Source organism: Anopheles gambiae, chromosome 3, assembly GCF_943734735.2.
Source record: "Anopheles gambiae chromosome 3, idAnoGambNW_F1_1, whole genome shotgun sequence".
Lineage (NCBI taxonomy): Eukaryota > Metazoa > Arthropoda > Insecta > Diptera > Culicidae > Anopheles > Anopheles gambiae.
In genome coordinates, this window is record NC_064602.1 from 66,436,618 (window position 1) to 66,463,563 (window position 26,946).

The 26,946-nt window shown below is 43.1% G+C and overlaps 1 protein-coding gene across 19 annotated transcripts in view; it reads right to left on the reverse strand.

The window, feature by feature from the left end:
* The window catches only part of LOC4577692 (protein enabled), a 38,395-nt gene that overhangs the window by 5,956 nt on the left and 5,493 nt on the right, over positions 1-26,946 (reverse strand). For 5 of the 19 annotated variants that reach the window (XM_061661413.1, XM_061661415.1, XM_061661411.1 and 2 more), the window contains exons 3-10: positions 25,033-25,354; positions 24,617-24,933; positions 3,000-3,150; positions 2,018-2,371; positions 1,817-1,948; positions 1,394-1,682; positions 362-447; positions 29-256 (exon numbers count right to left, since the gene is read on the reverse strand). In XM_061661413.1, the coding sequence (XP_061517397.1) occupies positions 29-256; positions 362-447; positions 1,394-1,682; positions 1,817-1,948; positions 2,018-2,371; positions 3,000-3,150; positions 24,617-24,933; positions 25,033-25,354 (1,879 nt within the window). The remainder of the gene's footprint in view (positions 1-28; positions 257-361; positions 448-1,393; positions 1,683-1,816; positions 1,949-2,017; positions 2,372-2,999; positions 3,151-24,616; positions 24,934-25,032; positions 25,355-26,946) is intronic. The other 14 variants (XM_061661425.1, XM_061661422.1, XM_061661424.1 and 11 more) reach the window with 11 other exon arrangements.

Below are 26,946 nucleotides of genomic sequence, written 5' to 3' on the forward strand. Positions count from 1 at the left end.
CTTCACAGCTCGGTGAAAGGTTACCAACCTTCAGTATCGTTTCCTCACTGGCACTGCCGAAGCGTTTCCGCGACGGTTTCGGTGATTCCGAACCGCTCAGGCTTGCACCACCCTGGCCGCTGCCAGAGTTGGCGCCTCCTCCACCGCCGGCATTGTTATTGCCGCTGCCCAATTTGTGCGGCAGTGTGCTCGATTTTTCCCAGGCTCGCTGGCGACCACCGGATCCAGCTGCACCTCCATCCTCGTTGGAGTCCGGCTAGAAAATGGGGAAGAGCATGGCGAAATATGTTAAATCAATGCAGAAAAGCGAAAGACGCATTCTAGGCTAATAGCCGATTGATGACGGTACGGTACTACGGACCTCCTTCTTTTCTGCCTGCGCTCGACGCCTGGCAAGTGTTTTCGCCATTTCATCCATCATCGATGCCATACCAGATGACGACCGTCCTGGTTTTTGGAAGCACAAATAGGGAAAACCGCAAATTAGTTTAAAATGTTACGAACTCTAATGAAAATCTACTCAAACAAAAGAGACATACATTTTCAAACTACAATTATAATAATCTAACCTGTATCCGAATAGTTACCCAAACACATACTTATTATAGTTGTTAGACATGATTTTAAGCCTTAACGCTTTTCTTCGTGAGTTAATTGATTTCTAGCTAATTGCATTTGGTTGACAATGAATCTGGTATGGGCCAGACGGCCAAGGGTTTGTTTTGACATTTTGTTCCTATGTTACCCGAAAAAAAAAACAATCCTGCCAGACGAATCCTATTAGCGGTTTGTCTACACAGTTGGGTGACTGCGTTGCGTTACAATTCTTCTTGAACAAATACTCGGGCGTGTAATTTGAACATTAAATGTATTTTTATATACATTTGACATTTCAAACTAGATATTAGTTGTGATTGGACGGAAAATATCATCAACCTTTTGCAGCCCAATCAACTTAAGGTCAACTTAAACTACTGGCATGTCCACATCAAACTTCATGATGAAAAAGACCAATTTTCTATACCAAACCGTTTATTGAACTTTACATGGCTATGCAAAACGTCGGCTTATTTCCCAGCACCAGAAACACATTATTATCCATTCCAGTACACAACCAGTAACATATTCTTATTCTACATGATGAGGTGAGGTGGTATAAATTTTGACCGTTTTTGGTGACACAAATTAGCATCGTTTATGAGCAGGTAGGAAGCCGAAAAGGTGTTCGTATGGTTGCGGAAGGACAAAGGAAAAAAGGAAAGCAAATAAAAGAAAACACATAAAAACTACCAAAAACACACAGACGAGTGAGAGTACTCCGCGATGATGCAATGAGCCCGGTATGGGGGGATTAGTACAAGCAGCAATGTTAGTATGAGTGGTAAGTGCTAACCTATGGTTCCATAATTACCACTACCTCCGCTCGATGTACTGCTGCCACTGTTTTCCGTCACGGTGGACGACACGGCATTGCTGCCATTGTTGGCGGAGGAAGAGGTGGACGACACGCCAGCGGCCGGCGAGCTTTTCGGCGGTTGGCTGCGTTTCAGTTTGGCACTGGCCAGCTGGAGGGCCAAGGAGTTGATTTCTCCCGGCTTTACCGCTGGCATGCCGGGCGGTGGTGGCGGCGGCGGTGGAGCAGCCGCATTATTCAGATTTGGTGGCATCGGCGGTGCTGGTGGCTGTTGAACGAAAAAAAAGGAAGAGAGAGTGAAGCCTCGTTTTAGGATTGTGTGCGGCCACGGATTCCTTTGCTAATGCGGATTATTGTCTCGGAACTGTCGATACAATCGATCACCAAAAGCACACGATTTACCTGCGGTACGCTAGATGGTGCCGCCATCGGGAACATCGGCGGCATCATTGGCGGTGGTGGAGGAGCATTCGTTTGCTGCATCTGTGACGGTGGTTGCTGCTGGTGCGGCGGCTGCATTGGCATCTGTGGAACCTTAAGAGAATGGCGAGAAGGTAAGGTAAGACACACTCACTCTCCAAGCGGACAAGCCTTGCCACTTACCGGTGGTATACCGTACTGTGGTTGGCCAGCACCGTACGGACCGCCGACACCATTCGGTGGTCCGTAGCCGTTCGGTGGCATCATCATCGGTGGCGGCGGTGGTGCGGACTGCTGCTGCTGTTGCTGCTGTGAAACGAGCTGCTGCTGGCCGGCGTAGATCGGGTTCGCTGGATTGCTGTTGGTCGCGCTCGGGGAGCACGTGGCCGTCGCGTAAATCGAACCGTTCGAAAGGTTCGACGGTAGCTGCTGCTGTGGTGGCGGTGGTTGCTGCGGCGGTTGCGGTGGCAACACCGACTGATTCAGCATTTGATGATTTTGATTCGATGCTACGTAGATTGGCTGCGGATACGGCTGCTGGGTAATGAAGGGGAGCGTACGAGAAACACGTTAAACATCAGTACTTGGTCGAAAAAGCGCATTAAAATTCTGGTACAGAACACTACAAGAAGTTTGGAGAATTTCATGCACCATAACAAAACTGGCATTGCGGAAATGTCAAGGTAAGGGCGATCCGTGACAATCCCGCCTCCCCCTTTGCTGTCCCTTTGCCACTATGAACCGTCCGTTTCAAGGGATATCTTCACTAATGTGCGAGTCACGTGGTACGTCAAATCGTACCGTCTTTTCACCAACAACTACATACAGACACACACACACACATACATTTCCACACGAACGGTAAATACTACCAAAAATATGCCATTATCATTCACTCCACCCTGCACGGTAGCAGTCGGCATCGACCCTCAGCGGCCATTCCCTGCTATAACCGATCAACACCCCCATCATGACAGGTGCCTGATGGGAAATCGAATTTTCGAAATGGGCAACGTTTTCAAGGTCATCACTAGTTCGCTTCCGTTCTGGTTCCGGTCGCAATGCTTCCAATGAAGTGCACACACTGGTATCTTCCCGGTCGATTTTTACACTTGCGCGCCCCTAGCAGGTGACCACCACCGCCGCCGTAGGAAAAGCTACTTACCGAGTTGTTTCCATAGGTAATACTGTTGGTACTGCTGTTGCTCTGCTGTGATGCATAGATCGGTTTCTGTTGCTGCTGTTGCTGCGCCTGTGACTGCTGCGATGCCTGCTGCTGCTGTTGTGTCGGTAACGCTGGCGGGACCGGTGGTGCACTGTTGTTTTGCGTTTGCAAACACAGGAGGGCAGATGAAACAAACCGAACAGGGAAGGAGAGAGACAGAGAGAGAGAATGGTCAAATTAATGCTGTGTGCTCACAATGGGGCTCGTAATGGGGGTAAACAATAGTAATGTTTCAATCCTAACTCTAAATTGTCGCGGATTGCGGATGCTGCCTTTTGGTGAATTTGCTCTGCTTGTGCTACACGCGCACGCTACGACCCAAGCTTTGACACCACCTCTCGGCCAATGTGTTATGTGTACTCTACTCACTGGTAACACCACTCCAGACGACATACAGCTCTCTACCGTACTATTCGCCAGATACGAGTCCCCCTCGTAGTTACAAATGGATGCTACACTCTAGACAACGTTTTCTCTAGCTTTTGTGCTCTCCCGCGTTGTGGTCTCCCTTTTTCTCGCTGGCCAAAAAAAGGGATGGAAGTTGGACCCGAAGGAGGGGGGGGGATATCTTCTCACATTCAAATAATCATCATTCCAAACTACTCTGTCGCGTGCCAGGCATGACACACCAGCTCACCACACCGCCAAAGTACGGAGAACATTGTTTGACAACGGCAAACAGGTGCACGTGCGCTCGTTCCTGCAATTGTCTCTCCAATTATTTTGTGTTCTATTTACTGAACACAATGATACTAAAAAAAAACTTTACGCGAGATGTACATATTATTATGGTAGCACCCCAGGCCCGACATCCTGATGTGCGCTCCCAGAGTTAAGCTTCCTAGGGCATATTTTCCCGCCAACACCCAATGTTATTTAAGGGTGTGCCTCCTTTGTTGCTCTTTTCGTTCTGGTTTTCCATGAATCTCCACCACCTCTCGCTCTCCTTCTCTCACTCTCTCTCTATCTCTCTGTAATGGAGCCAAATTGCTCTCAACACCTTTAAGCGTGTTTATGGACCCGATCTCCCACGGCCCCAATAATGTATCCTTAGGCATCCGCATAAGAGATCCTTCGCGCGTGACACACCGAGAGCGCCAGGATGCTGCTGAGACACTTGGACCAGAGATGCCGTGTCGTGTCGGACAGCAACAAAGAGCACGGATAGCCGCCGTTGCCACCGACTGCCAAACATCCGCATCCGTGTTAGCGAGAGGAAAATTGGAAAACAGAGAGTCTTTCGGAGGCTGTTACGCTCTCCGAGATGCTCTCCTCGTGCTCCCGGTGGGCGGTGGTATGTTATGATGTTATGAGGATATTTGCAAACACATACACACACATACACGCACGACGACGAGTGTTGACCGAATTCTTTTACTCGCATCGAATCCATTGCGCATACCCGCGTTCGCAAAACAGATGGGAAGATAGCATGGGGAAGGAGGGAAATGTGATCCGAAAAAAGGGGAGCGAAATTTTACGGCATCTTGCCAACAATAGACCGACAGGAACTGCATTTTAGCCATTCTTTCTTTGCAGTATGTACCGACGACATAGATACCCCTCTTGCGGATCCATGCGGATATTCAAGAAACTACTCGAAAATACAGATGCATAAGCCCTCTTACTTACTTATCTGTTGAGTTCAGTGAGTTCAGTTTGTGATTACACTTAAAAGTATAAAACATTTAAAAAGTGTCCTGGTAACTTGAAGACACTCGATAAGGTAGAGCTAAAACTAGGACTGTTACTTATACTGAGTTTTGAATAAAGTAGAATCTTAATGCGTAATTAGAGATCTTTTAAAATCTATTAGCCATTTGGGGAATTCAACCTATCATGCCTGTCAGGGTCATCATCATAGGGGTTTTCAGGGTTTCTCGTATTTTTGGACACTTGATTCTTTCTTCCGGGAAGTGAACTTAATGTGACGGGAGCTGGACCTTCGAGTACTCTTGTTGGACATGCACATTGAAAAGCTGTTAGAAATTTAAAATGTGCCTGTTCAAAAAGGGTGGTGATAAAGTCCAATTCTCGTCACATAAGGTTCACTTCCCGTAAGATAGAGTTTAAAAAGTGTCGAAAAAGTATAAGACCCCTTAAAACCTCTTTAAATTCATATTTCAAATTAAAAATCAAGTTAAAAAAACTCATAATTCCAAAAAAAACTCCAAAATGCAATTCTTAGTGCTATTGCTACGAGTAAATACTTTACTTTGTTACCAACTTTTCTTTTTTTCTATTAATCGATCACAATTGTCTAGAGTCAACTACGTGATTTAGTAATGTTGAAAAATTACACAAAAATTCAACATTACTAAAAATTCAAAAATTCATAAACTAAAGCATACAATTTCAGGCGAGCATTAATGAGAAACTTCAGTGTTCGTAAAAAAATTACAACGGCAGAATATCAAATAATTGATAAGATAAATTAGATTAACATATTTTGCCACGGTAATAGTTTTCAAAAGGTAATACAGATCGATTTAGACCTTGCGTGAAAGTGAGCGTGAAATTTTGAGTTATTATTAAATGAGTTATTATTAAATATTTATCAGATTATGGCTTATCGTACACCAAAAGAAAGGGAATTAAATCCCCAACTATTTAGACTATAAAACATGTTACAATAATCAATTTCATGCATTTCCTTTTGATTATCAGCTTGGTTCACGGCAAAAACCTAAAACTAATCAATCATATTCCGTATATTGTATATATATTAATATTTAATTAAATATAGTAGAAAGCCCCAAAATTTCACGTTCAATTTCATTGGAGCTGTAACCGGGGCTTAAAGAACCAAAAATTTGGGAGCAAATGAAATTGTGAATATGCAACTCAGTAAAAAGAGAATTTTCAGTAATCGTGTATAGCTTGAATTTCTGATGTGAGTTTATTTGTATAATGTATTTTTAACGTGCCTTTAACACATAAGATGGATTTAATCGTATACAACACTTGTAAAGCTTAAGCCCAAAATTGGACATCTTGAATGGATATTCGATCTTACCAGCTGGCTCTATCAATCCACTGTACGATAGCAGCCGGTAACAGATACCGAGAGCATAGCTAATAAACCCACCGCACGTACACGCGACAAACAATAGGGTCACAAAAAAATATTGTTAAATAGTGGTGAACACAGTGGAACTAAACTCCAACACAAACACAAAAGACATAAAAAACAATTATCATTGCATTTTGAATGCCAATAAAATCGTCAATCATGTGGCTATTGGTCAACACAACTATGTGGGCTCAAAATGTGTGTTATCTTTTTTGTTCGGGTACAGTACTGTCACGTCGTTCGGAAACACCAGCCCATCGCGGCGGGGGCCAATACAAACAAATAAACATCCGCAATCAAGAATCACGCTCGTCCCGCCATTCCCGGCTGGTTTTCCCATTGTTAGAACCCATTGTTTTCGCATCGCCAGTCACATTATTGGACGGAATCGACAGGCGTCGTTATGTGCGCCAAATAAAGCAGCTGGCACTGCTTGTGGGGCGATAAAATTATCTACCCTTACGTACCGCATGAGCCTAAGGCATAGCGGTTAGAACGCACCGGAAGTAGCCTTAAAGGTACCTCCAAAGAAGAACTGGTCCGTCTCCTCTCTCTCTCTCTCTCTCTCTCTCTCTCTCTCTCTCTCTCTCTCTCTCTCTCTCTCTCTCTCTCTCTCTCTCTCGCACTCTCTGGGTACACCAATTTGGCGGCAACAAAATCGTTATTGCTTTCGCCGTCATCACCGTCCCGCTGATACAACGTCGTACAGGTCGGGTTCTGCAGACGGGTCCGCTCATTCATCCCCGGGACCTGACACCGGACGTTAATTAGATGACAATCGATTCATCGTTTCCGGTGGATTACCCCGCCCTTTCCAATCGGACGCCTTCCACCGACCCCAAAAAGTTCGATAAGCCAAATAAGCGTGGGTGACAGAAAGGTTAGCTTTTTCTTGCTGTTGAAACCGAAAGCAGGATAGCGGGGCGCGAAAGCTAATGACACAATTTACCGGCTCGGGAACAGGATTGACAAACAGGTCCGGAGTGAGGGGGAGGCTTCGGATTGGTCTTTGGCTGTTCAGAAAAAAAGCATCGACGAGCTATATATATTTAACCCGACCATCGTGCCTATGCGCGCCTCAATCCATCAGCAGCACCATCAGCAGCAATGTGCCATGAAAGCGTGCAACATCATTTTGTGGAACATTCGAAAATCGATGCGCCTTAGATTTGTGTTTTCGTTACGTTGCTTCGTTACGCAGACCAGCCAACAGATTAGGAGCAATGAAACGGGACAATAAACAGTCGCAAAAGCGCATTAAGCGTAGGCTTACATTCAAGAAGAAGGGGACCAGGCGGTAATGTTCACGACAAAGAAATGGGTGCAATGTTTTAGGCGCCCATGGCAAATTGCATCTTTGACGCAGCACAAACTTGGAAGCACCTACCACCGGCGCTAGAATTCACGTGAGAACCAAACTTTGAAACGAAATGGGGAAACCATCACGGGCTGTAAGAACGGTATAAAGTTTAGCTGCAACCCTCGAGACTTTCCGACGAATGTTTGATGAGTAACCTGTGTTCTTTTTTTTCTTTTCCGGAACCCTCCGCACTGTCTTCATTTAGAGCTCAAGCCGGCATGTCTCATGAGGTTTGGTGTTTGTCGAGCACTTTGAAGTTTGTTAGGTGCTGGGCGCAAAAGTATTACATTCTGCTTAGGAGAGGAGGATAATATAATGGATATCGTAGAGCATCATTGTGCAGAATTCAACAGGAAAGTGGTCGACGGTTAAACGTATTAGATTGCCTTCACTGTAAATTAAATTTTCGAGATAGTGTTTCAAGGGCAGCACAAACAAAAAACGGGGAAAAGTTCCGAAAGCCGAACGTTGCTTATCCTACTCAGAGAAAAGCAGTTCTTACAAAACGAATAAGCCGTAGCAGTAGAGACAATGTACTTTCTCCACAAGCGAAACCCTTCCAATTTTCATTTTCATGGCACATATTTCACAAATTCTGTGATGAAACTACCAAAAACACAAAACATAACAATGACCCGTAACCACTCAGCCGGAAACAGGCGGAAAATGTCCATCCGTCATCGTTGGCTTTCGGCTTTCTTGATGTTTAATTTCCGCTAACGATTTTCTTTGTTTGGGAATGATTTTTCAATTTTCTACCCCCGTTTGCGGGCGCTAATGACAACCAGGAGCTGTTAACTATCAAATTTCAACACTAAACGTACCACACACACACACACACACACACACACACATGGGCATAATGTCGAACGAAAGTCGAAACTCCTTTCCCAAAAATAGAGGGATTTTGTGGTTCAGTGTTGCTGTTAGAAGTGTTATATTTGATTTAGTAATGTGTTTTTGGAGTGGAACAGTGAATGTGACACGGTACATATTTAAGGGCAATCTCCCTTAAAACATCAAAGTGGAAAGATCTACATTTTGGCGAGATAACACACGTTATGCGTTGAAATATTGAAAAGCAAAGACAAATTTGAACAAATCAAATTTCCATTCTCATTTCCGAACTGCTTTAAACCAATCCCGTGCACCTTAGCATATTGCGAGCGAAGTACGAAAGCGTAAATGTGTGTTACTCCTACAACTACAGTGCACATTGCTTCACATCCACGTGGAGAAGAGCGTGCATTTGCCAACGAGTGTACAATGTTTATACTTGAATGAATCATGCCCAATGTACGTAGCATTTTCTTTTTGCCCACCACACCTTCCCCACATTTCTTCCAATATCTGCTGTACCATATTGCAGCCACCTCTGTCATCCTAACGCGGTTAGTTGCGTGCACGGGATGTGTTTGTGTGTGTGGTAACAACATATTCTTCCGTCTGTTTTGCATATGGCCTTTAAAAGAAAGCCTTTCTTTACGCACCACCAACCACCCTGGTTTGGCAGATGGGTGTGTGAATGTCTCATCCAGCAGCTCGCGGGGGATGGATTGTGTGGGGCCTTTGGGGTGGATTCTCTTTCAACAGAGTTCCCATACCGATCATTTCTACATCGGTTCTTGGATTTCACACGAGCAACCCGACCACCACACCAGACGATAGTTGGATTTATAAAGGTTTGCTGCTATTCTCCCCACCGCCAGTGTCCCAAACGAAATCGGAGAAGCACTCTGTTTATTAGGTTAGAAAAACAATGGTATTAAAAGAAACGGTAAAACAGTAGTATGAGATTAAATTCTTCGATCGGATGAAAGACGGCAAGACTGGGGTTTGGTGGCTAGAATTCTTGGAAAAAGAAGTGACAGACTATAACACGCCCATACCCACAAACAACTGAAAAATGATGGTTTAATGTACGCAAAAGACTTTGGAAAGGATAGGTCCATAACCTCTTCTCACAGGTTCCGAAAGCAACTACTCCACATATTCTTTCCACTTTTCACAAAAGTAACTCGCCTCTAAAACCACTCCACAAAATAGAACATTAGTGGGTGAGAAAAGACAAAAAAAAGTGAAACATAATGTAAAAATATGTAACGCTTTCAAGACGGCAACGGTCGCAAAAATACAATCCTACAGAAAGCACAATGAATATGGGGACCGCACCACAACAGCTTCACCGCGCTCTGGAGAGGTGACACAGAAAGCAGAAGTGGCAAAACAATGCAACGCGAACAGGCGAAGTTAATGGAAGTAAGTTGAAATGTACTTGAGACGAGTAGTAGTACTACTACTACTACGTGGGTGCGCCCTTAGAGCACGCAAATCCGCAGAGTAATGTACTCTCTCACACACTCCAGGAATTTCATCACTCCCGGGGACGTGTGCAAGGGTGAATTTAACGTGTTTAGTGTGTGTGTGTGTGTGTTTGAATACGGGAACGTCGGAAGCGGTAGTAACAGTGGCACTAGCAGTTTCTATCCATTTTTTTCATTCGTCGTTAGAACGCGACCCACTTTTCTTCATCTTTAGGAAATTACAATCACACTACCAGCAGTAGTGTAGCAGTGGCGGCGGCGGTAGGGGCACGTGGCAAACGAGGCCAAGAGAGCAGGGAGCGGGATTGGATACAGGAAACGGTCGGTCGTCGTTCTGGATGATGATATGCACGTTTCCTAGTTTTCCCTCGTATTTATTTGTGCGCCTCCTCTTACGCGCGCTGTGCAGCTCTCGTTGACGTTTGAGATTTATTCTAATGGAGAGTTGTGCACGGTACAATAACACGGTGCGCCTTTCACAGCCAAGACATGTTTAGCAGTTCATTTATCATAACCCACAACAAGCAGACAAGAATTGCAGCCAGGACGACGACGACGAAAGGGAATCCGTGCGATAGGAAATTGTGGGTAAAATTAAATGTGACACACTGTGATGGGAAAAGCTGAGATCAATACTTGTAATAGATTGGTGTAAACTTTTACCATTGCTGTCGAGGAGGCTGTTAACTTATTGTTTACTCACACCACTATCATCTTATGACATTCTACAGGATTTCAGACCATTATTACAAAAGCAGATCAAGTCACGTAAGAATAACCGTATACAAAACAAATCTGATCAGGATTATTGATTCTGGATAAATATTTGAAAGTGAGTGAAAGAATCCAAGTCTTGTAACAGGACAAGCTACGAGGATGTCACAAAGAAAGAAAACAGTGTCCGAAACAAGGTGATTCATGTTTAATGAGTATTGACTCTAGATATCAATTGATTTCAAAAGACTCTGGATGGAACTTACTTCCATCATTTACAAATCTCGTGAATCTACGACGACGACTGACGGTGCGTAACTCTCATAAACTCTCTAATAAAAAAATATACGAGTGATTACATTGAAAATTCTGAAAACACATATTATATTGCATTCAGAGTTTTCGGATTATAATTTGTTGTATTTGTTGTGTAATTTTAATTTAATTTTAGCTCAAGAAAGTATGATCACTTCCACAGAGAATGTCAAAAACTTTGTCTTTCATGTTACGTCAAAGTGATACTTTACTTACAGATAATTCCAAAAATCGAGTCATATGTATAATTAAGCGTTTTGGAATTATAACCAAAGTATAATAATTATTTTGCCAAGTATCCTCATACAAAACCATTGTTTATTCAATCCAATTACACTTAGTACCAAAATCCCTCTGCATTTACATCTCTTCATGGCAATCCACGCTAGTGGTGGGATATCAGAATTGGACCTACCCGATTCCGATTCGGTGTTCGGAATCAACTCCCATGCCGATTTCGATACGATTTTGGAGCCGTTTTTGATTCTGAAAACGATTCGGATTCCAGAACCGATTCTGATTCCAGAACCAGTTCCAGAATCGGTTCCAGACCTACTATCCACCATCAATTTCAGAAAACTTATTAGCTAGCTAGGTATCGATTCCGTTCCGACGAAGACTTCATTTTTTCCCATCACTAAACCACACTCCAACCTTCTCCAACTAAAGATATCATAATTTCGAAATGAATATTCGACCCGATGCTTAGGCTTGTAATGACCTATGATCTTTACCGACCACCCAACCACTCCCCCTTTCTTACACAATCGTGACGAGCAACAGAAGCCACAGAATGGTTTTTTAATGTTCCCGCTCTGATTTCGGTTTCATTCGGTTTTAGGCTGGGGTTTGTGCATCATATTTTTTGTCTTCTTTCTTTTCTACTTCCAGCTGCTTCTACTGATAGTGACACTATCGTTCCCCTCACTAGGGAAGCTCTTTGCCTTTTGCCCCTCCCCCCTTTCTTCCACCCCATTGCCTCACACATTGATTCCAGCGGCGCATAGAAATGAAAGGAACAATGAAATAGAGGGATAATCATGGAAATTGGTCGGAAATGAAACATAACTACTTCCAAAACGTGGAGAGATTGTGTTTACTCTTCGATTAACGGCGGTAGTCATAATTATGCCCGCTTAAACGAGATGGCGTTTTGGATGCAGCAACAAGATCATCGTTGTACGGGGAGATTTTCAACCCATCAACAGATGGATTAATTACGTTGAAGAGCCATAACGAAACAGAAACCAAAATGAAGTTATTGATATTGGTATTCAGTGTTGCTCTGCCTTTGCTTTGTTTTCGTTCCCAAGTCAGCAGTGGATAGCTTCCAAGGGAAGTTTTTTGCAATATTACGTACATATACGATGCTTAGTGGTGCGAAGCGATATCTTATCGCAGAAACATTTACGATAAACATGTATGACTGCACGACGTTTGTAGAATCAAACGACGCCAAGTTCTTCACAGTCAAGCAAAGCAAAACATGATTAATTCCTCAACACATTCGCGACTGATAAGCAAGACTCGCGATCAAGACTCCTTAGCACCTTTGAAGCAAGTTCAAGCAAATCTTCCACTCTACGCAACAAAGCAAAGGTGAGGTGTGAGTAAGTGCACAACAAAGAGAGCTTGGCGCTCGCTGACACCGGTTATTACTGAGAAAATTACAGCTGTGACGAATGCACAGCGGATGTTGACGATGCATGCATTGCAAAATAGGTGTATCGCTGGTAGGTTGAGCTGCCGTTCTGTAAGGTGCGAGAAGCTGCATATTTAAAGCATTACAATGACTAGTTGATAGGAATAATCTAGAAGCTTTATGCATGTCATGGATGGTATAAATGGAATGAAAACCATTTAGCTGCTTCAGAATGCATTTGATAAAAGATTCGATAAGCAATGTCAAAGCTATAGCTTAATATCATAACCATGCTTTTTACATGGTTACTTTATTCAAATTATGCACAAAGGCATTACGTAGAAACTGTTGCAATAATCTACAATGTAAATAGAGTCATCGCTAGTTTACGGGAGCAAAGAATAGTACGAGTAGTAGGATCATCATAATCAACACCGTTCATCATCACGCTGTCTTCACGATTTTGCAGCAACACTGCTGACACGTAATTCCGCTATTATACAGTCTTTACCACGCCTGTACAAAAAAGCAAAAAAGTTCCCAACTAAACTCCTGCAGGCAGATTACAACTAGACCGCAGAGTTTTTGGTGGTAAACTTTTTCCGACACCCATTATTCGTGAGAAAAAGTGGGAAAGAAGACTTGTGGACTTGTGGACCTGCTACACCGCAGATCCATTCCATGGTACGGATTTTACACTCCCAGCAACTACAAAACTACGAGCTACAGCAGCAGAGCTCAGAATGGCCAGCACCTCACTTTTCGCGATTTTGCAACATGGCAGTTGTCGTTGAATGCGAATCAGTGAAATCTTCAAGCAGTACAGGGATGAGGTACATGGAGGATAGATACAATAAACAACGACTTTTCTACGCTGTATAAAGTTCATGGAAAGGAAAGGAGATAGAGCATTCGTAACTGCGAGGTCCATTTTTTTCCCGCATGCTGCCGTGTTCATTACCCCTCATGCTTAAGTGGCATTCTTCCGGTGTCGTTCAAGAGAAGAATGCCAAACAACGGAAACAGTGTAAACGACGGTTGGTACCACCAGGTTACTGAATAAGAGTTATTGATGGTAGCAAGCATATAGCTTAAGCTGCAGAATTTAGATTTTAGACTTTTTTTATCTTGTTTTGAATTAGAAACTTCTTTTAAATAAATTTTGAATAATGAAATAACAAGTCAAATAGCAACAATTATTAAAATTGTAGCAACCGTGCCGCTCCTTTCTCAATAAAGAAAGAAGAATTTAATGGTAACAAAAGCATATAATTGTTTTGTTTCAATAAAAGCATAGATCAAATAATAGATGAATGGTCAAAATTTATAAAACGTCACAAAATTGATATTTTGATGATATTTTAATCAGGAGTGACGACTTAAAAAATAAAAATTAATGGTAAAGAATGAATGGATCCTCCAGAGAAAAAAAAACATGCAAACTAAGCCAAGAACACTCAAAAGAAGTGACAAACCAGATGATAGTTGAAAGGTAGCACACTCCGCCAGCTGCTCAAGATTCAAAACTCTTACACCCGGCAGCGAAGTAAAGTAAAGAAACTTCAAAGCGAGTAATGAGTGTGCAGTCCCAGCTTTTCCAAAAGGGCAGAAGAAGGAACAGAAAACTCTCAACACAGTGGAGGAGTGAGTGTGGGTTAGTTTCCGGAATCTGTGTCATCGGATTGTTTTGGGTTCCGCTTTTTAGCTTGTTTTTTTCGCCTGTTTTTCCACTTTGCTGACCTCTTCATTTCAACGCGCTCGCTTAAACGTTTTTAATTGTGGTAGCATCATTTGTGTTTGTGTGTGTGTAATCGTGAGGGAGACTGAGGCACCGCAGCAAGCAGCCACCACTATGTACTAGCAGAAAAAAGCACAGAACAAAAAAAACTGCTACCCACGGTGATAAACACATGCGGGATGGATGATGATGATGATGATGCGGTTGTGGTTGGACAAAAGATAAATCATACTTTGTCCGGTGCGCACGTACTTAAAGCTCACCCCTACTACGGGCAAAGCGACACGGAGAGTACTTTTCGTTTAAGCCACAATCAATGGTAGCGTCCACCACCGGCACAATTATAGTAGCCTAGCAAGCAGAAGAAACTGTACTTCAAAAGGCCAGCAGCGCAGCACTATGGGGTAGGACGCCCCCGCGGAAGGAAAGGAAAAAACTAGACCATAATTAAATCACAAAGCTTTCCTTAATTATTCTAGAAAAGAAGAAACGAGCCATCGCAACGTTTGGCGCACTGTACCCACAATAAAGTCGTCCTCCTCCCCGGGTGATGTCTCTGGGAACTTTGGGTACATATCAGTGTATTGAGTGTAGCAAGTAGAAGACGAAAAAAACATACAAAAGAACATCAATCTTTATTCCCAAGCGGTTATGGACATAACTGCACTGCAAGTAAAAAAAAATGTGTATACTGCAGAGAAGTGACCACCATTAGGTCCGGCGCACAACATTCTCTGTTGTAATCCAATATCCGTTCGTTATGCGGAGGGAAGTCCTGTCATCAAGAATAGATCGACCTTCAGGGCGAATGTCTATATAGTGCGTTATATGTGGTATAATGTTTGATAAGTCTAGAGCAGGGGTCGGCAAACTTTTGAACCAAAAGAGCCAAATTCTGCAAACATGTTCGTACGTCAAGAGCCAAATAGATAACTCAATAGGAGATTTTTTTTAAAAATTCTATGAAATATACGGACGCGCAAAGATCCGCCATCTAGACAGCAAAGAGCCGCATGTGGCTCGCGAGCCGTATTCTGCCGATCGCTGGACTAGGGCAGGAGTCTCCAAACTTTTCGGCTCGCTGGCCGCATTGCTTCGAAAACAACTATATTGAGGGCCATTTGACGTTACCTTTAACTGATGGGTGAAATTAAATCTCGTTTTTATAACAAAATACTAACGAGACTTGTACATCTTCGTATTACAAAAGCGTGATGCATCAATTCTTAGATGAAGAACAATTTGATTTGCAAAAAACTCAAAATAATATAATATTTATTTTAACATTTAAAAGTCATCGTTGGCCGTATGCGGCTCGCGAGCCGTACTTTGCCGATCGCTGGTCTAGGCTATTGGAGTTTCGCTATAAAGATGGCAAGCACATTCTTGTACTTGTGGAGGCCCAAAAACGAATATGAGTTGATTATTAATGTCTATTCAACAAAAACCTCTGCTTCAGAGAATCTTCAGATATCATACTTTTACGAAAATATGGCACGACTTTAATCTTCCGAATGCGGTAAGAAGTTTTCAATATCTCTAAACGCCCTAAGTTTCATTGCCTAACTTCTGTGGTAAAGACTACTTATATCCAACAAAGTGTTCGGGGCCATGATCACATGATCTAATTTCACACATCATTAACTGATAAATACATCAACATATCTAAGATACCCTGCATATTAATCCGGACCCTTTCTTCTCCTTAACCCACTTTTTATGGCCCTTGTTAACGCTCGTCATCATTTTCCCATAGGTATTGTTTCTAAATGTCTGACAAAACAACGCGATTAAATCACAGCGCTCTTTCTTCTCTCTTTCTGCGATTCCCTTTCTCCGATTTCGTCATTCTATATTCGTCATACACATATCATCATACATATCTTATCTTTATCGATTTTCACACAGAACACAGTAACAGCAATCTGCGAGTTTGTTTTCAACTCGCTGCCATAACATCCACCCAATGTTGCTGTGTATCCAGTATCTGCAATCAGTCTGATCTTAATTGTAACTTCTTAACACACCACACAAAAACAATAGAGCCCAGACTACACCACCACAAGGCAGTACGTGCGTTAGAGTCTTAGCATGAAGCAACGTAAAGATCGAGATGCGCGAATGATGATCGGCTTGCATACCTTCGCCAATTGCATTGTACAGATTCCACACCAACTACGGGACCAAATTACTTCCCTGAGAGAGCAGCTTCAGTAAAAAATTTCAAATTTCACTCCTGCAAACCTTCCAAAAATGTATACACACACAGAGCGAGACGATAATGATGATCCATCAATTATAGCTTCCCCTTTTTTTCGTTTACCGGGCGGCGGATGGTGTGTTGGGATGTTTCGCTTGTCTTCACTATTAAGAGATGCCACACATTACTTGCGTGCCGTCGGCTTTTGCAGTTGCTTTAGAGCAACTTCCTGCAACATAACATTGAATGGCATGTTTGCAGTGCTCGGGAGCAAGCGCTCACGAAAAGCATACCTGTATGTTACGCAGTTTTCACCCTCCAAAGGTAATTCATGTGAGACGGACGGTAAAAGAAGCAGGTGTGAACAGGACAAATTGGTATTTGCTTTTTTGTTAACACATTCGCCACTTCCTACCATCGCCTCATATTTTTATAGATTTAAAAATAATTCAAGTTCATAATATGCTCCAAAGATCGCATCGGGATCGAACTTCGGGAATAATTGCCAACTAAGTAATTACTTGATCGCGGCTCAAATTACAAGACCATTAGCTGACGCATCAAACAAGAACCAAGACACTCCTGACATATCGGAAACCAAAATCTGCTCAATTTCCATTACCGTCAAGTCTATAGAATGATGATGATGGTGATACGGCATGTGCTGTGCGTTGATACGGCCACTGCCATGCTGCTACACACCTTAAAAGCGGATGGTTTCTTCCTCTTACCAACTAACAAAGGCCTGGAGGGACAGTAGAAACAAAAGATACCAACACACGCAGACACCAAAATTGTACCAACCGAAAGTGATGTAAATGCTTGCGCACTCCAGAGCACATATATCCCCCCATCGGTCTGTGGCGTAGTAAAGGGCTAATTTTTCAATCAACACACAAGAGCCATTACATACTCCAGAGCCGTGTAGATAGTGTCGGGCGCAGGAAAGTTTGCCATTGTCGAGGAGGAGTGATGTGACGACGGAACAGAGCAGGGGAAAGATGAGATAAATAATCTAGCGTGAAAGTAACAGCTAATTCGCGGAAGTACATTTTTAGCTTCCTGCGTCTGCAAGGCACATATCTCGTTGCTCGTTGCTGGATAGCAACAATTGAAGGGAATGTATCGTGCAAGCGTATATTACAAGCGGCAAACATTTCCTGCAACAAAAGTTCTTGCTAATGCTGCAGGTTCTAACGACAAAGTGGGCTCACTCTCGCACTTGTGTTGCGTCAAAAAGGGAGCATGAGCATGTAAATTATTCGCTCATAAATATCACACTCTTAAGACGTTCAATTGCAGCACACATAAAACTGTACAAACACAAGACTACAAGAGTTAACCTTATGAAGCAAGACATGCCATACAAATGCACCCCAAATTGTTCGATTAGGTCTTACAGATGGTCTGGAATGCGACTGACCCTTTCCCCCTCCGACAGCCGAATGAATCATTCGCTTCCGATTGATGTAAAATAGCGGCTTCGGGCCCTTGTGCTTAATCGATCGAATCGTCCTCGTTGGTTGGTGACAAAATATACGCCCTTAATTGGTGACATAATTGAGTATGATTCAATTTCGGTATGTTTACCAAACTACGAGGAGGCTACATTGCTGGAGGAGAGCTTATGCAACGCGAACGAAAAAATCAATAGAATTAAGACACATTGCTTCTTTTGTGCCCCATATTCGGCAGAGAAAAAAGGGTTTTTTTGTGATTCTTTGCAACCATATGTCAGGAATTACTACTATTAATTATAATTATTTAAAGTTATTTTTGTTATGTTATCATTGGAGTCCTACATACACAAACTATACGTGACCGTCAACTGGATCAATGTCAACGTTCCATTATATGCCTGTGCAGCTCTGAAACACAATACCAAACACGGGCAGAAACTGACAACGCCAAACCGGAAGAAAGTATTGAACAAACTGCACCACCCAACCAAACCAAACGCATATGCAAAACAAACTTTAAAAAAAACTCACTCACTCACTTACGGGATTACAAACAAGTGAGGCCAATTAGCAGTTAGCAGGACACAATGCCAATCGAGACAAAGCGAGAAATGTAACCACTGTAAACCAAACAAGGCAGAAACTAGTTCAACAACTCCCATTAACAATTGATGATGATGATGATGATGATGGTTTATGTGTGTGTGTGCGTTTGTGAGAAGCAACACTCAGCACGACAGCTACTAGCATGCATTACCTTCTTTCACTATTGCATCCCACCGGTTACAAGTAAAAGGGGTTGGGGTAGAAATGCAAAACAAATGCAAATATGCTACGATTGAGCAAAAAAAAAAAACATTAACACACACGTGTCCCAAGCGGCATTCTTCGCATTATGGATTAAACGCAAAATAAAGCTGCACATTTATCATACCCCGCTAAACCTTTCAGAGCAAACGAAAGGGGTCTACTACACATGTAACCGAACAGATATTGCATGGGAAAGGCTGTTCGTTGCAATTTGTGGCACGTGTTACTAAAAAATGACTGGATCGATGTTTTATCTATAATTATTTTTAAAAACAGGATATTTAACTTTTTTTTTTGTACAGCCGTCTTTTAAGAAAGCTTTAAATGTGAATTAAAATTTTTCATGAAAATAGGTTTGTTTGATTGTTTAATTTTCAATGTCTACAACTTTTTTCATTGCTTGCGAGATGTTTTTCAACAACTGTCAAATACTGTATTTTCATCACAATTTCAGTTCTTCCACATGATTTTCAACACGTCTCAAACTGGACTGAGTTTGACAATTATTTGTGGTTTGTTGAAAATCATGTGCACGAGCTAAATTCCAATAAGCTGTCAAATGGTTTATTTGTTACAAAATGAAATTTCAGTTTCAAAACATGATTCTCAACATACAACAAAGAGCTGCAAAACTCAATCCAGCTTGAAACGTGTTGAAAATCATGCTGTAGATTTTAAAAATTATTATGATGGAAATGAAATGTCAGATCGATGTGGAACAACATTTTGCACGCGGTGAATAACAATGTTTACATTCGAAACTAACTTGGAAAACCCTGTAATGATGTGCACATTCGAAAGTATCTTGGAAGACCCTGTAATGCACGATGTCTACAATACATCCGAATCCGTGATCGCATGCATCGCATGGTCAGGCCGGCTATATTAATCAGGTCAACAATGTAATGTAATGTAGAATACCATTATTGATCATTTAAACATAGATTCATGAACTCTATCATTTAGACGGATGGCAAAATAATTACGTATTTGATCAGTTAATTTCCATCAATTATGGCGTTTAATGCATTGAGACTTCAATTGAACGGTGGCCCAAGGTAGAAAATGAGCTTGCTGGAAATTAACAAAACAAACCCAACGTATCCTTTCCCACCAAACCCATTTAAACCAGCTCTACCGTGCAAATTTAACAAAACGGTCGAGAATTACGTAAGTGCTGCGTGTTTAACATCCGGCAGAAGTTCCCGCTCGGGGGTCGTCCTCATAGGAAAACGGTGTTCGGTGGTAAATGCTCTCAAACACGCATTTTATTGCACACCCGGGGTAAGGAAGATAGCACCCAATCGTGCTGACCAGCGTCCTTCGAGAGAACCCATTTACATACTATACACATATCTCACTCTTTCTCTCCTTTTCCCTCCAGAATTCCCTCCAGACAGCAGAATTCAAGGCCACACCGACCACAACGCCACTCGTCGCGCGCTAATGCAACAAATTGCCCGTGAATTCATTGGAAAATTGTGAATCCTTCACCCCAATAATCAGTAACCGACACCACCGGCTCGGCTCTCTCGGAGCTTGGACGAAAAAATATCATCAAACCGCTTCTTTACGCAGCCCACTAACCAGGCCACTGTGCCAGCGCACGCAACGGACCGCGAAAGACGCGTGTCGATTGTATGCTGATTAGCTTGGCGGCTGACTGACTGGCTGGTCGGCTCATATGTGCGTGTACGCACATGAAAAAAAAACATATACTAAACTAGGCATGAAAGACGGATGAAGGTGGGCGAGAGCAAAACATAACGCTTTCGCAGCGCGTTTGAGAAAGAGTGAGAGTGTGAAGTGGTAAATTGAATTTTACAGCTCGCACATTTCTGAGCTTCAAGACCACAGCTTAAATAATTCACTTGCGCTGTGTTTGTTCGGTATTAATATGTTGCGCATGTGCCATACACGCATGAAATCTGGACATATCTGGTCGATTATCTGCTAAAGGCAGATGGAGAGACAAGCAAGGGATGATATACCATATCGAAATAACAGCATGGTGGATGGTAGGTGGAAAAAATAGTAAAATCAGCTGATGTCTTCAACAAACATAATTCAATTTTAGCTCGTTTTCCAATGTATTTTACCGTATTTTACGCGAAAAAAACGTCGGAATTTAATCTATTTATGAGTTGTAGTTTCTGTATAGCCACATAAATCTTGCTTATCGCAAACAACCTCACAAAACAAAGACCATACACGCATAATTAACGATCGATTAAGGCTAATGAGCCAAACAAAGATCAAGAACGCACCAAGGAAAAAGCCCAAAAACACGCGTCCCCAACGTAACCGCAATCTATGGGGAAAGCAGTTGCCTAATCCCTGATAAGTGATAGGATAAGGAGAAGTAACTTCCACTCAATAATGCACACACACACACAGGCACAGCCCCACATATGCAGCATGATGAATAAATAGCGCTCTAATTTTTCCGATCAATCTTCGCGGCTCTTATGCGTTTGAAGGGTTCATCATCTTCATCTCTCCCTAGAGAAATCAGCCTTGGAAGTGCAGCGTGCAGCACAGACCACTTTTCATCATGGTTCAGTAGTAGTGGCTGAAAATTCTTCCCCATATTCCCCATGTAAAGGGATGGCTAGTGGCTGAGCGTCGTATCAGCCGATTCCATTCATGGTTCCGTTCCAAAAGCTAGCTGCTGCGCGGAGAACAGAAAACGTCTGCCTATATACACCATCATTGAGGAGAGTGACGGCTAGACACTCATGCTGCGCTGTAGCCTATGTGTAGTAGAAATCGTCCAAAGAAATGATAAGTGAAAGTTCAACGATCCTATATTCTGAACCGCTACTCGAGGCTAAAGTAGCTCTGGACCGATAGGAGATATTTTTTTATAATGTAGCAGTAGCAAGGAAGTATGAGTTACGGCAAAGATGCGATAAGGACTAGACGTATCGCCTAACGAAACCAAGAGCCAAAGATACAACAAAACTACCAGCGTACGCCCTCGAACAAAACAACCAGGGCAAGCATCGTAGACAAAGCCGTCTACAGTAAGGGAGGATTGAACAATCTTCTCCCGTCATAATCAGGATCAGCGTAAACGACAACTACGCGAAAGGATGATAAACCGAGCACAACAGTACCGCCGTAGAATTTGCATTCACCATTAAAAAAGCACCCCAATTTGAAGAGATGCAGCAGGATGGAAAACACTAGAGACCACTTTTCTCCAAAATCTCAATTTATTTCTCTTGTTTCGTTGACCACACACAATAGCGATGATTTTTGAGGTTATGGGGGGATATGCTAACAGGGAAATGACATTCAATCACAGAAATACTCCGTAATTCTCACGGAAACTTCCTGTCTAGAGGAAATGTGCTGCAATGAAGATGTACCAAACCTGTTAGGAGCTTGCTGGAATTGTGTAACATGAGTCATCATGAGACGATCATAGGTTCCCATCACACACGACACTGGACCAATTGGACTATGTCGCGACACTGAACCGTTGATTTTGCATCTGCCAGCAAATGCAGTTCATCCACCATGCAACGATACAGGGTTTCCCACGATGTATTGGTCAGTTCCCATGATTTTTTGGTGCGTTCCCACGATTTTTTGGTCGTATCCCATAGATTTTTGGTTCGTTCCCATAATTTTTTGGTATTTTCCGATTGGATATCAATACAATTGGACCAAACAATTCTGGGAAACGACCAAAAAATCGTGGGAACGCACGAATAAAATATGGGAACCCACCAAAAATTGATGGGTACCAACCAATAAATCGTGGGAAACCCTGTAAATTGCCCGCGCAAATCAAAGTAATCGGGGCGACATTTGCTTTCCGCTGTTGTCTCCGTTGCCGCTGTTACCTCCATTCAAGAGGTCGTCACCTTCGGCGCCTCCTGTCTGGCAGATGCAGCAGCACATTACCAGAGCGATCCGGATAGTACCCCCACCAGACAGACTCGGTACGGCGCATATCATATCGCATACGCAACGGAAGACGAACGTGCCAGAGAAAGAGACGTAAGCGAGACAAACGCAACAGTAATCGATCAGGGAAAATGCTTTTCTACCCCTTCACCGTCGTGCAATCATAATTGAAGAGTATGCGCGACTGGGCCGTAAATACTATCCCATGGGCACGAGATGAATAAAGGCAACATACCAACAAACAAACACTTGGGCACTCCTCTGCTTTCTGTGCCGAGTGTATATGCGGCTTATTGTTGCAGAAAAGGTATTACACTTTCTTGCCGCTTTCTTCCGCCGACGCTGGATAGGAAACAAATAACACTAATAAAACGATTACATGCGTTCTTCTGCCGCCTCTTCTCATCCAAAGAGACGCCCCCGGTAGTGTGTGCGCAGACGAAGAGCGCGTCTCGTGCCTTATTGGTGTTGTGTTCCGGTTCCGGTTGAGATGAGCTGCCCGCACAATCTCTTTGTATGGAAGCGTCCGATTGGCAGCATTTACCAGCACAAAGTTGCAATGTATGTGTGCAACACGCTATCTTCAGCGCTACTGCTTTTCTGCTCGTTCAGGCAAGAAGAGACGTATGTTTTTGGTTCCAGATTAAGTTATTATAAACTGATGCCCACGGATAAAGATGTTTGTTTTTACCAAGCTCAGCAAAATAACTGCAAGGAATAGTGTCGAAAATCATAAATATGTAACTGAATCTTTATGTTTAACGCTCTTACAGTAGAATATTCCTTGCACCTCATATCTCACATTCCAGAGCGTTAATGCAAAAAAGCAACTGTGCAGCTGCACCAAAGGAATGCACCGCATCCGGCAAGAGATAGCAATTAAACACGTGTGTGTGTGTGAGTGTATGGAGAGTAAGCGCAATGTATTTATTCGCATCGTAAAGAGAGTGGCGTGCCGGGCGCGACGATGTCTGTGCCGCTACGATTTGTTGGAAAAGAAGCAACAAACACAACAAACAAGGCAACAAAACACACACGCTGGTTGATTATTTATTTCTCCCGCAGTAGGAAAGTGTCCGTCCGCCGCAGCTCATAAACGCTCCAATGGATATATGACCGCCACTTGGCAGAAACCAATCTCTTTCGCTAGTTGGATCTCTCCGTGGAGTCCGGGCGCTGGACAGATATGATGTGCACATTTCTCAGTTTGCACACCGGAGTCATTGGCGTAGCACATACATGTCCGGTGGAGGAGAATGGGAAAAGCTTGAGCACTATTTTATGGAGAGATACCACAAACGACACAAGAGCACAGTAGTACACACATCGGAACGCTACCTTCCTTCCGGTTGCACCTTAAGCGGCGTTACGGACGTGCTTTTCGAACGCAATGAGATGCCACGCCCGCGCGTTCCCTTTGAGTCGAAGCTCTTTTGACGTAATTCTTGCGAGAAAAGGTGGAATGTAGTCCCCAATGCACACACGTGTGATGGGCAACTAATTAAGAAACTTGTCCACGCTACCACCGAGCACAGCCAGAAGAACCAAAAGTGGTGGTCGTGAACGACCCCGGCAAGATCATTGACATCGAAAGTGGGGCAAAAGCGGTGCAAGAGAACTGCAATGTAATATTGATACCTTTTGTATTTATGCACCAAACTCAACATGCAGGTCTGCATTTCATTGAGCCGTTGAAGGATTATGGATGTTTTTAAAAAGAAAATTGTTACATTACGTCCTACCGAATATAACCTTCTTGAATCGTTAAGTTTGGTTCGAGCTAAAATTGGGCAACTCCACCGTCTCTTATAATCATGAGACCCAATTTCGCAACACCGATCCGATCCGCTTGAGTGTACCCACCCCGTACATCGGCACTAATAGTGCACAGCAGATAGAGCATTGTACACTTTAGCGTGTAACCCCAGCGGTCTACATCATCCCTCCGTCGACAATTTCGAGTTGAAGAGAGCCACTTGCGAAGGCCAAAATCCCCCTCCTACCTGTTTGTACGATGATGCGTCTGTTGTTGCTGCTGCTGCTGCTGCTGCTGGGTGGCTTGTGATGGCAGCGTTTGAGATGTCGGCGTTTGCGGGGATAGTATGCCACCGCCCGGGCCCGGTATCGAGTTCGGCGGTTGCTGTGGTGGTCCCACGCCCGGCGGTTGACTAGTCATTTGCTGCTGCTGCTGCATGATGGCCGCATCTTCACGGGTCATCGTACGGTAGCCCATGTCCTCCTCGTACGCCGCAGCCATCTGGCTCGGGTTCGGATTGGTCGTTTGCATGGTCGACGAGGGTGGTACGCGTCCACTCAGCACCTAAAAAGGAGGAGGAGGGAGTAGGGCAAAGGATTGATTCCAAATTAATAGGCAAATTCGTAAACAATTCTCCTGTTCTGGCTAAACACAGCAACTTACATCCAAAGCGTGCATCATCGCACGGGCAAACGCTTCCGCGTCCATCGGGCTGGAGAAGTTCAACCCGTACACGAACTTGGAATCGCGCCACTGGTGAAACGTCGCGGTGGCCTGATTATACTTCAGCCCCTTGATGATCGAACAGTTGATGACGACCTCATGGTCCTGCAGCTTCCGACCGACGACGCGGAACGTGTTGTTTTGCTGATGGTGGAAGATTTGCACCTTGCTCAGACCGGACGAGCTGCCGGACGGTATCCACTTCCGCTGCACATCGTCGTACACCATGACCGAGGCCCGGGCCCCAATGATGCTTTGTTCGCTGTTGGTGGAATGAGAAGGAAGGGAGAAAGAGTCATGAAACCATATTCAGAATGAGCGATTAGTGCTTATCAAATAAAGCAAATTCTTTCGAAGCTCAGAGTTATCCCTGTGACAAATTTCTGGTTCTTGAGTGTACTTCAGTCTCCCTAGGGGAACATATTTCCAACAAAAAAAATGAAGAACAAAAAAATGCTTCGTTAACATTTTCTTTTACCCGAGGAGGGGGTGCGCATTTTCTCTCAGCACGGTTCACTTTAATTTTTATAACCAATTCAATTTTCGACGTTCGAGGTGCTGTCCCTTTCACTGTCAGTACAGAACACGACCAGGCCCCTAAACCTAACGATTTGCTCGCGTGCATTCTATCCAATCAGCAATCGATTTGCTTCTTCTTCTCCTCCCCGTTTAGCGGTAATTGCTTTTTATTGTCAAGGCCAACTGGTGCTACGGCAGGCCGCGTGAGCCACAAACGTTCCTGCCCGAAGGGTGGAAATTGGTATGTTTGTCCACACATGAGCTCTTCGTTCATTTAGGGTGTGCGATTTTTTTTTTTTTGCGCATGGGGGTGACCAAGTGCCAGCTTTTCCTGCAAACCGTCAAGAGCTGGTAATGCAACGGGCAAATAACGTGCAAAAAGGAAATGAAAGAAAATAGTGTGTAAAAACACAATTCGATGTAATGGGCAGCACTACTACCACATGCTCAACGGTAGGTCGTCTGCTTTATGAATCATACAGCACGGTCGCAAAGGAAATTTAGATGACGCATTTTTTTTTTTGTGTGGAGATATTAAAAGTTTATTTATTGGGTTTGAGTCATGTGGTGTCCTTACTACAAAAATACAGCATTTAGTTATGGCACATGCATTTCATATAACGTTAAAATATAAACAGAGTAATTTGCTATTAAAGTACAAAGCAAACAGAACAAGAAAGTTGAAAGAATTTTGTAAAAAAATGTAATGCATTTAAAAAAACACTATTTTTAGCTCTGCGTGATTTCAACTAACAATCTTCCGGAAAATATGTGTTTAACTAGTTTACTGCTTCCTCTAACAGGGTTGCTCTAACCAGATCAATATTTAAGGCAAATACTTCAGACGCGTAAAATAGACTCCACCTTCAGTAATAAACCAACTTTTTATACTTTTGAACACTTCGAATTAAGGTAGCTACACTTTAGTACAGGCTATCCTCGAGTTACGACGATTCGCTGATAGGACGATTTTGACAATAAAAAGCTGTCATTCAGAAGAAACTTATGTATTTTTTCAAAGCTAGTTTATATCAGATGGGCCTTATCTAATGCAGTTTTTTCTTCTTCTTCTTTTTGGCACAACAACCGCTGGCGGAACCAGGAAATCCTGGTTTGACAGTTATATCCATAACAAACTGGGTGGTTTGATGATTGTTTGATGATGTACTCACTCCTAAATATATCCTGAATTTTCTCAATTTTACACGATATTTGAGATCTGTCGAACTGAACTAAAGGTTATATACACAAGCATTCTGATAAGTTCCTCACTTATAGTATAATATCATATTTGGTTCGGATAGTATACTGCTCCTTCCTTTCTAGCTGAACGGA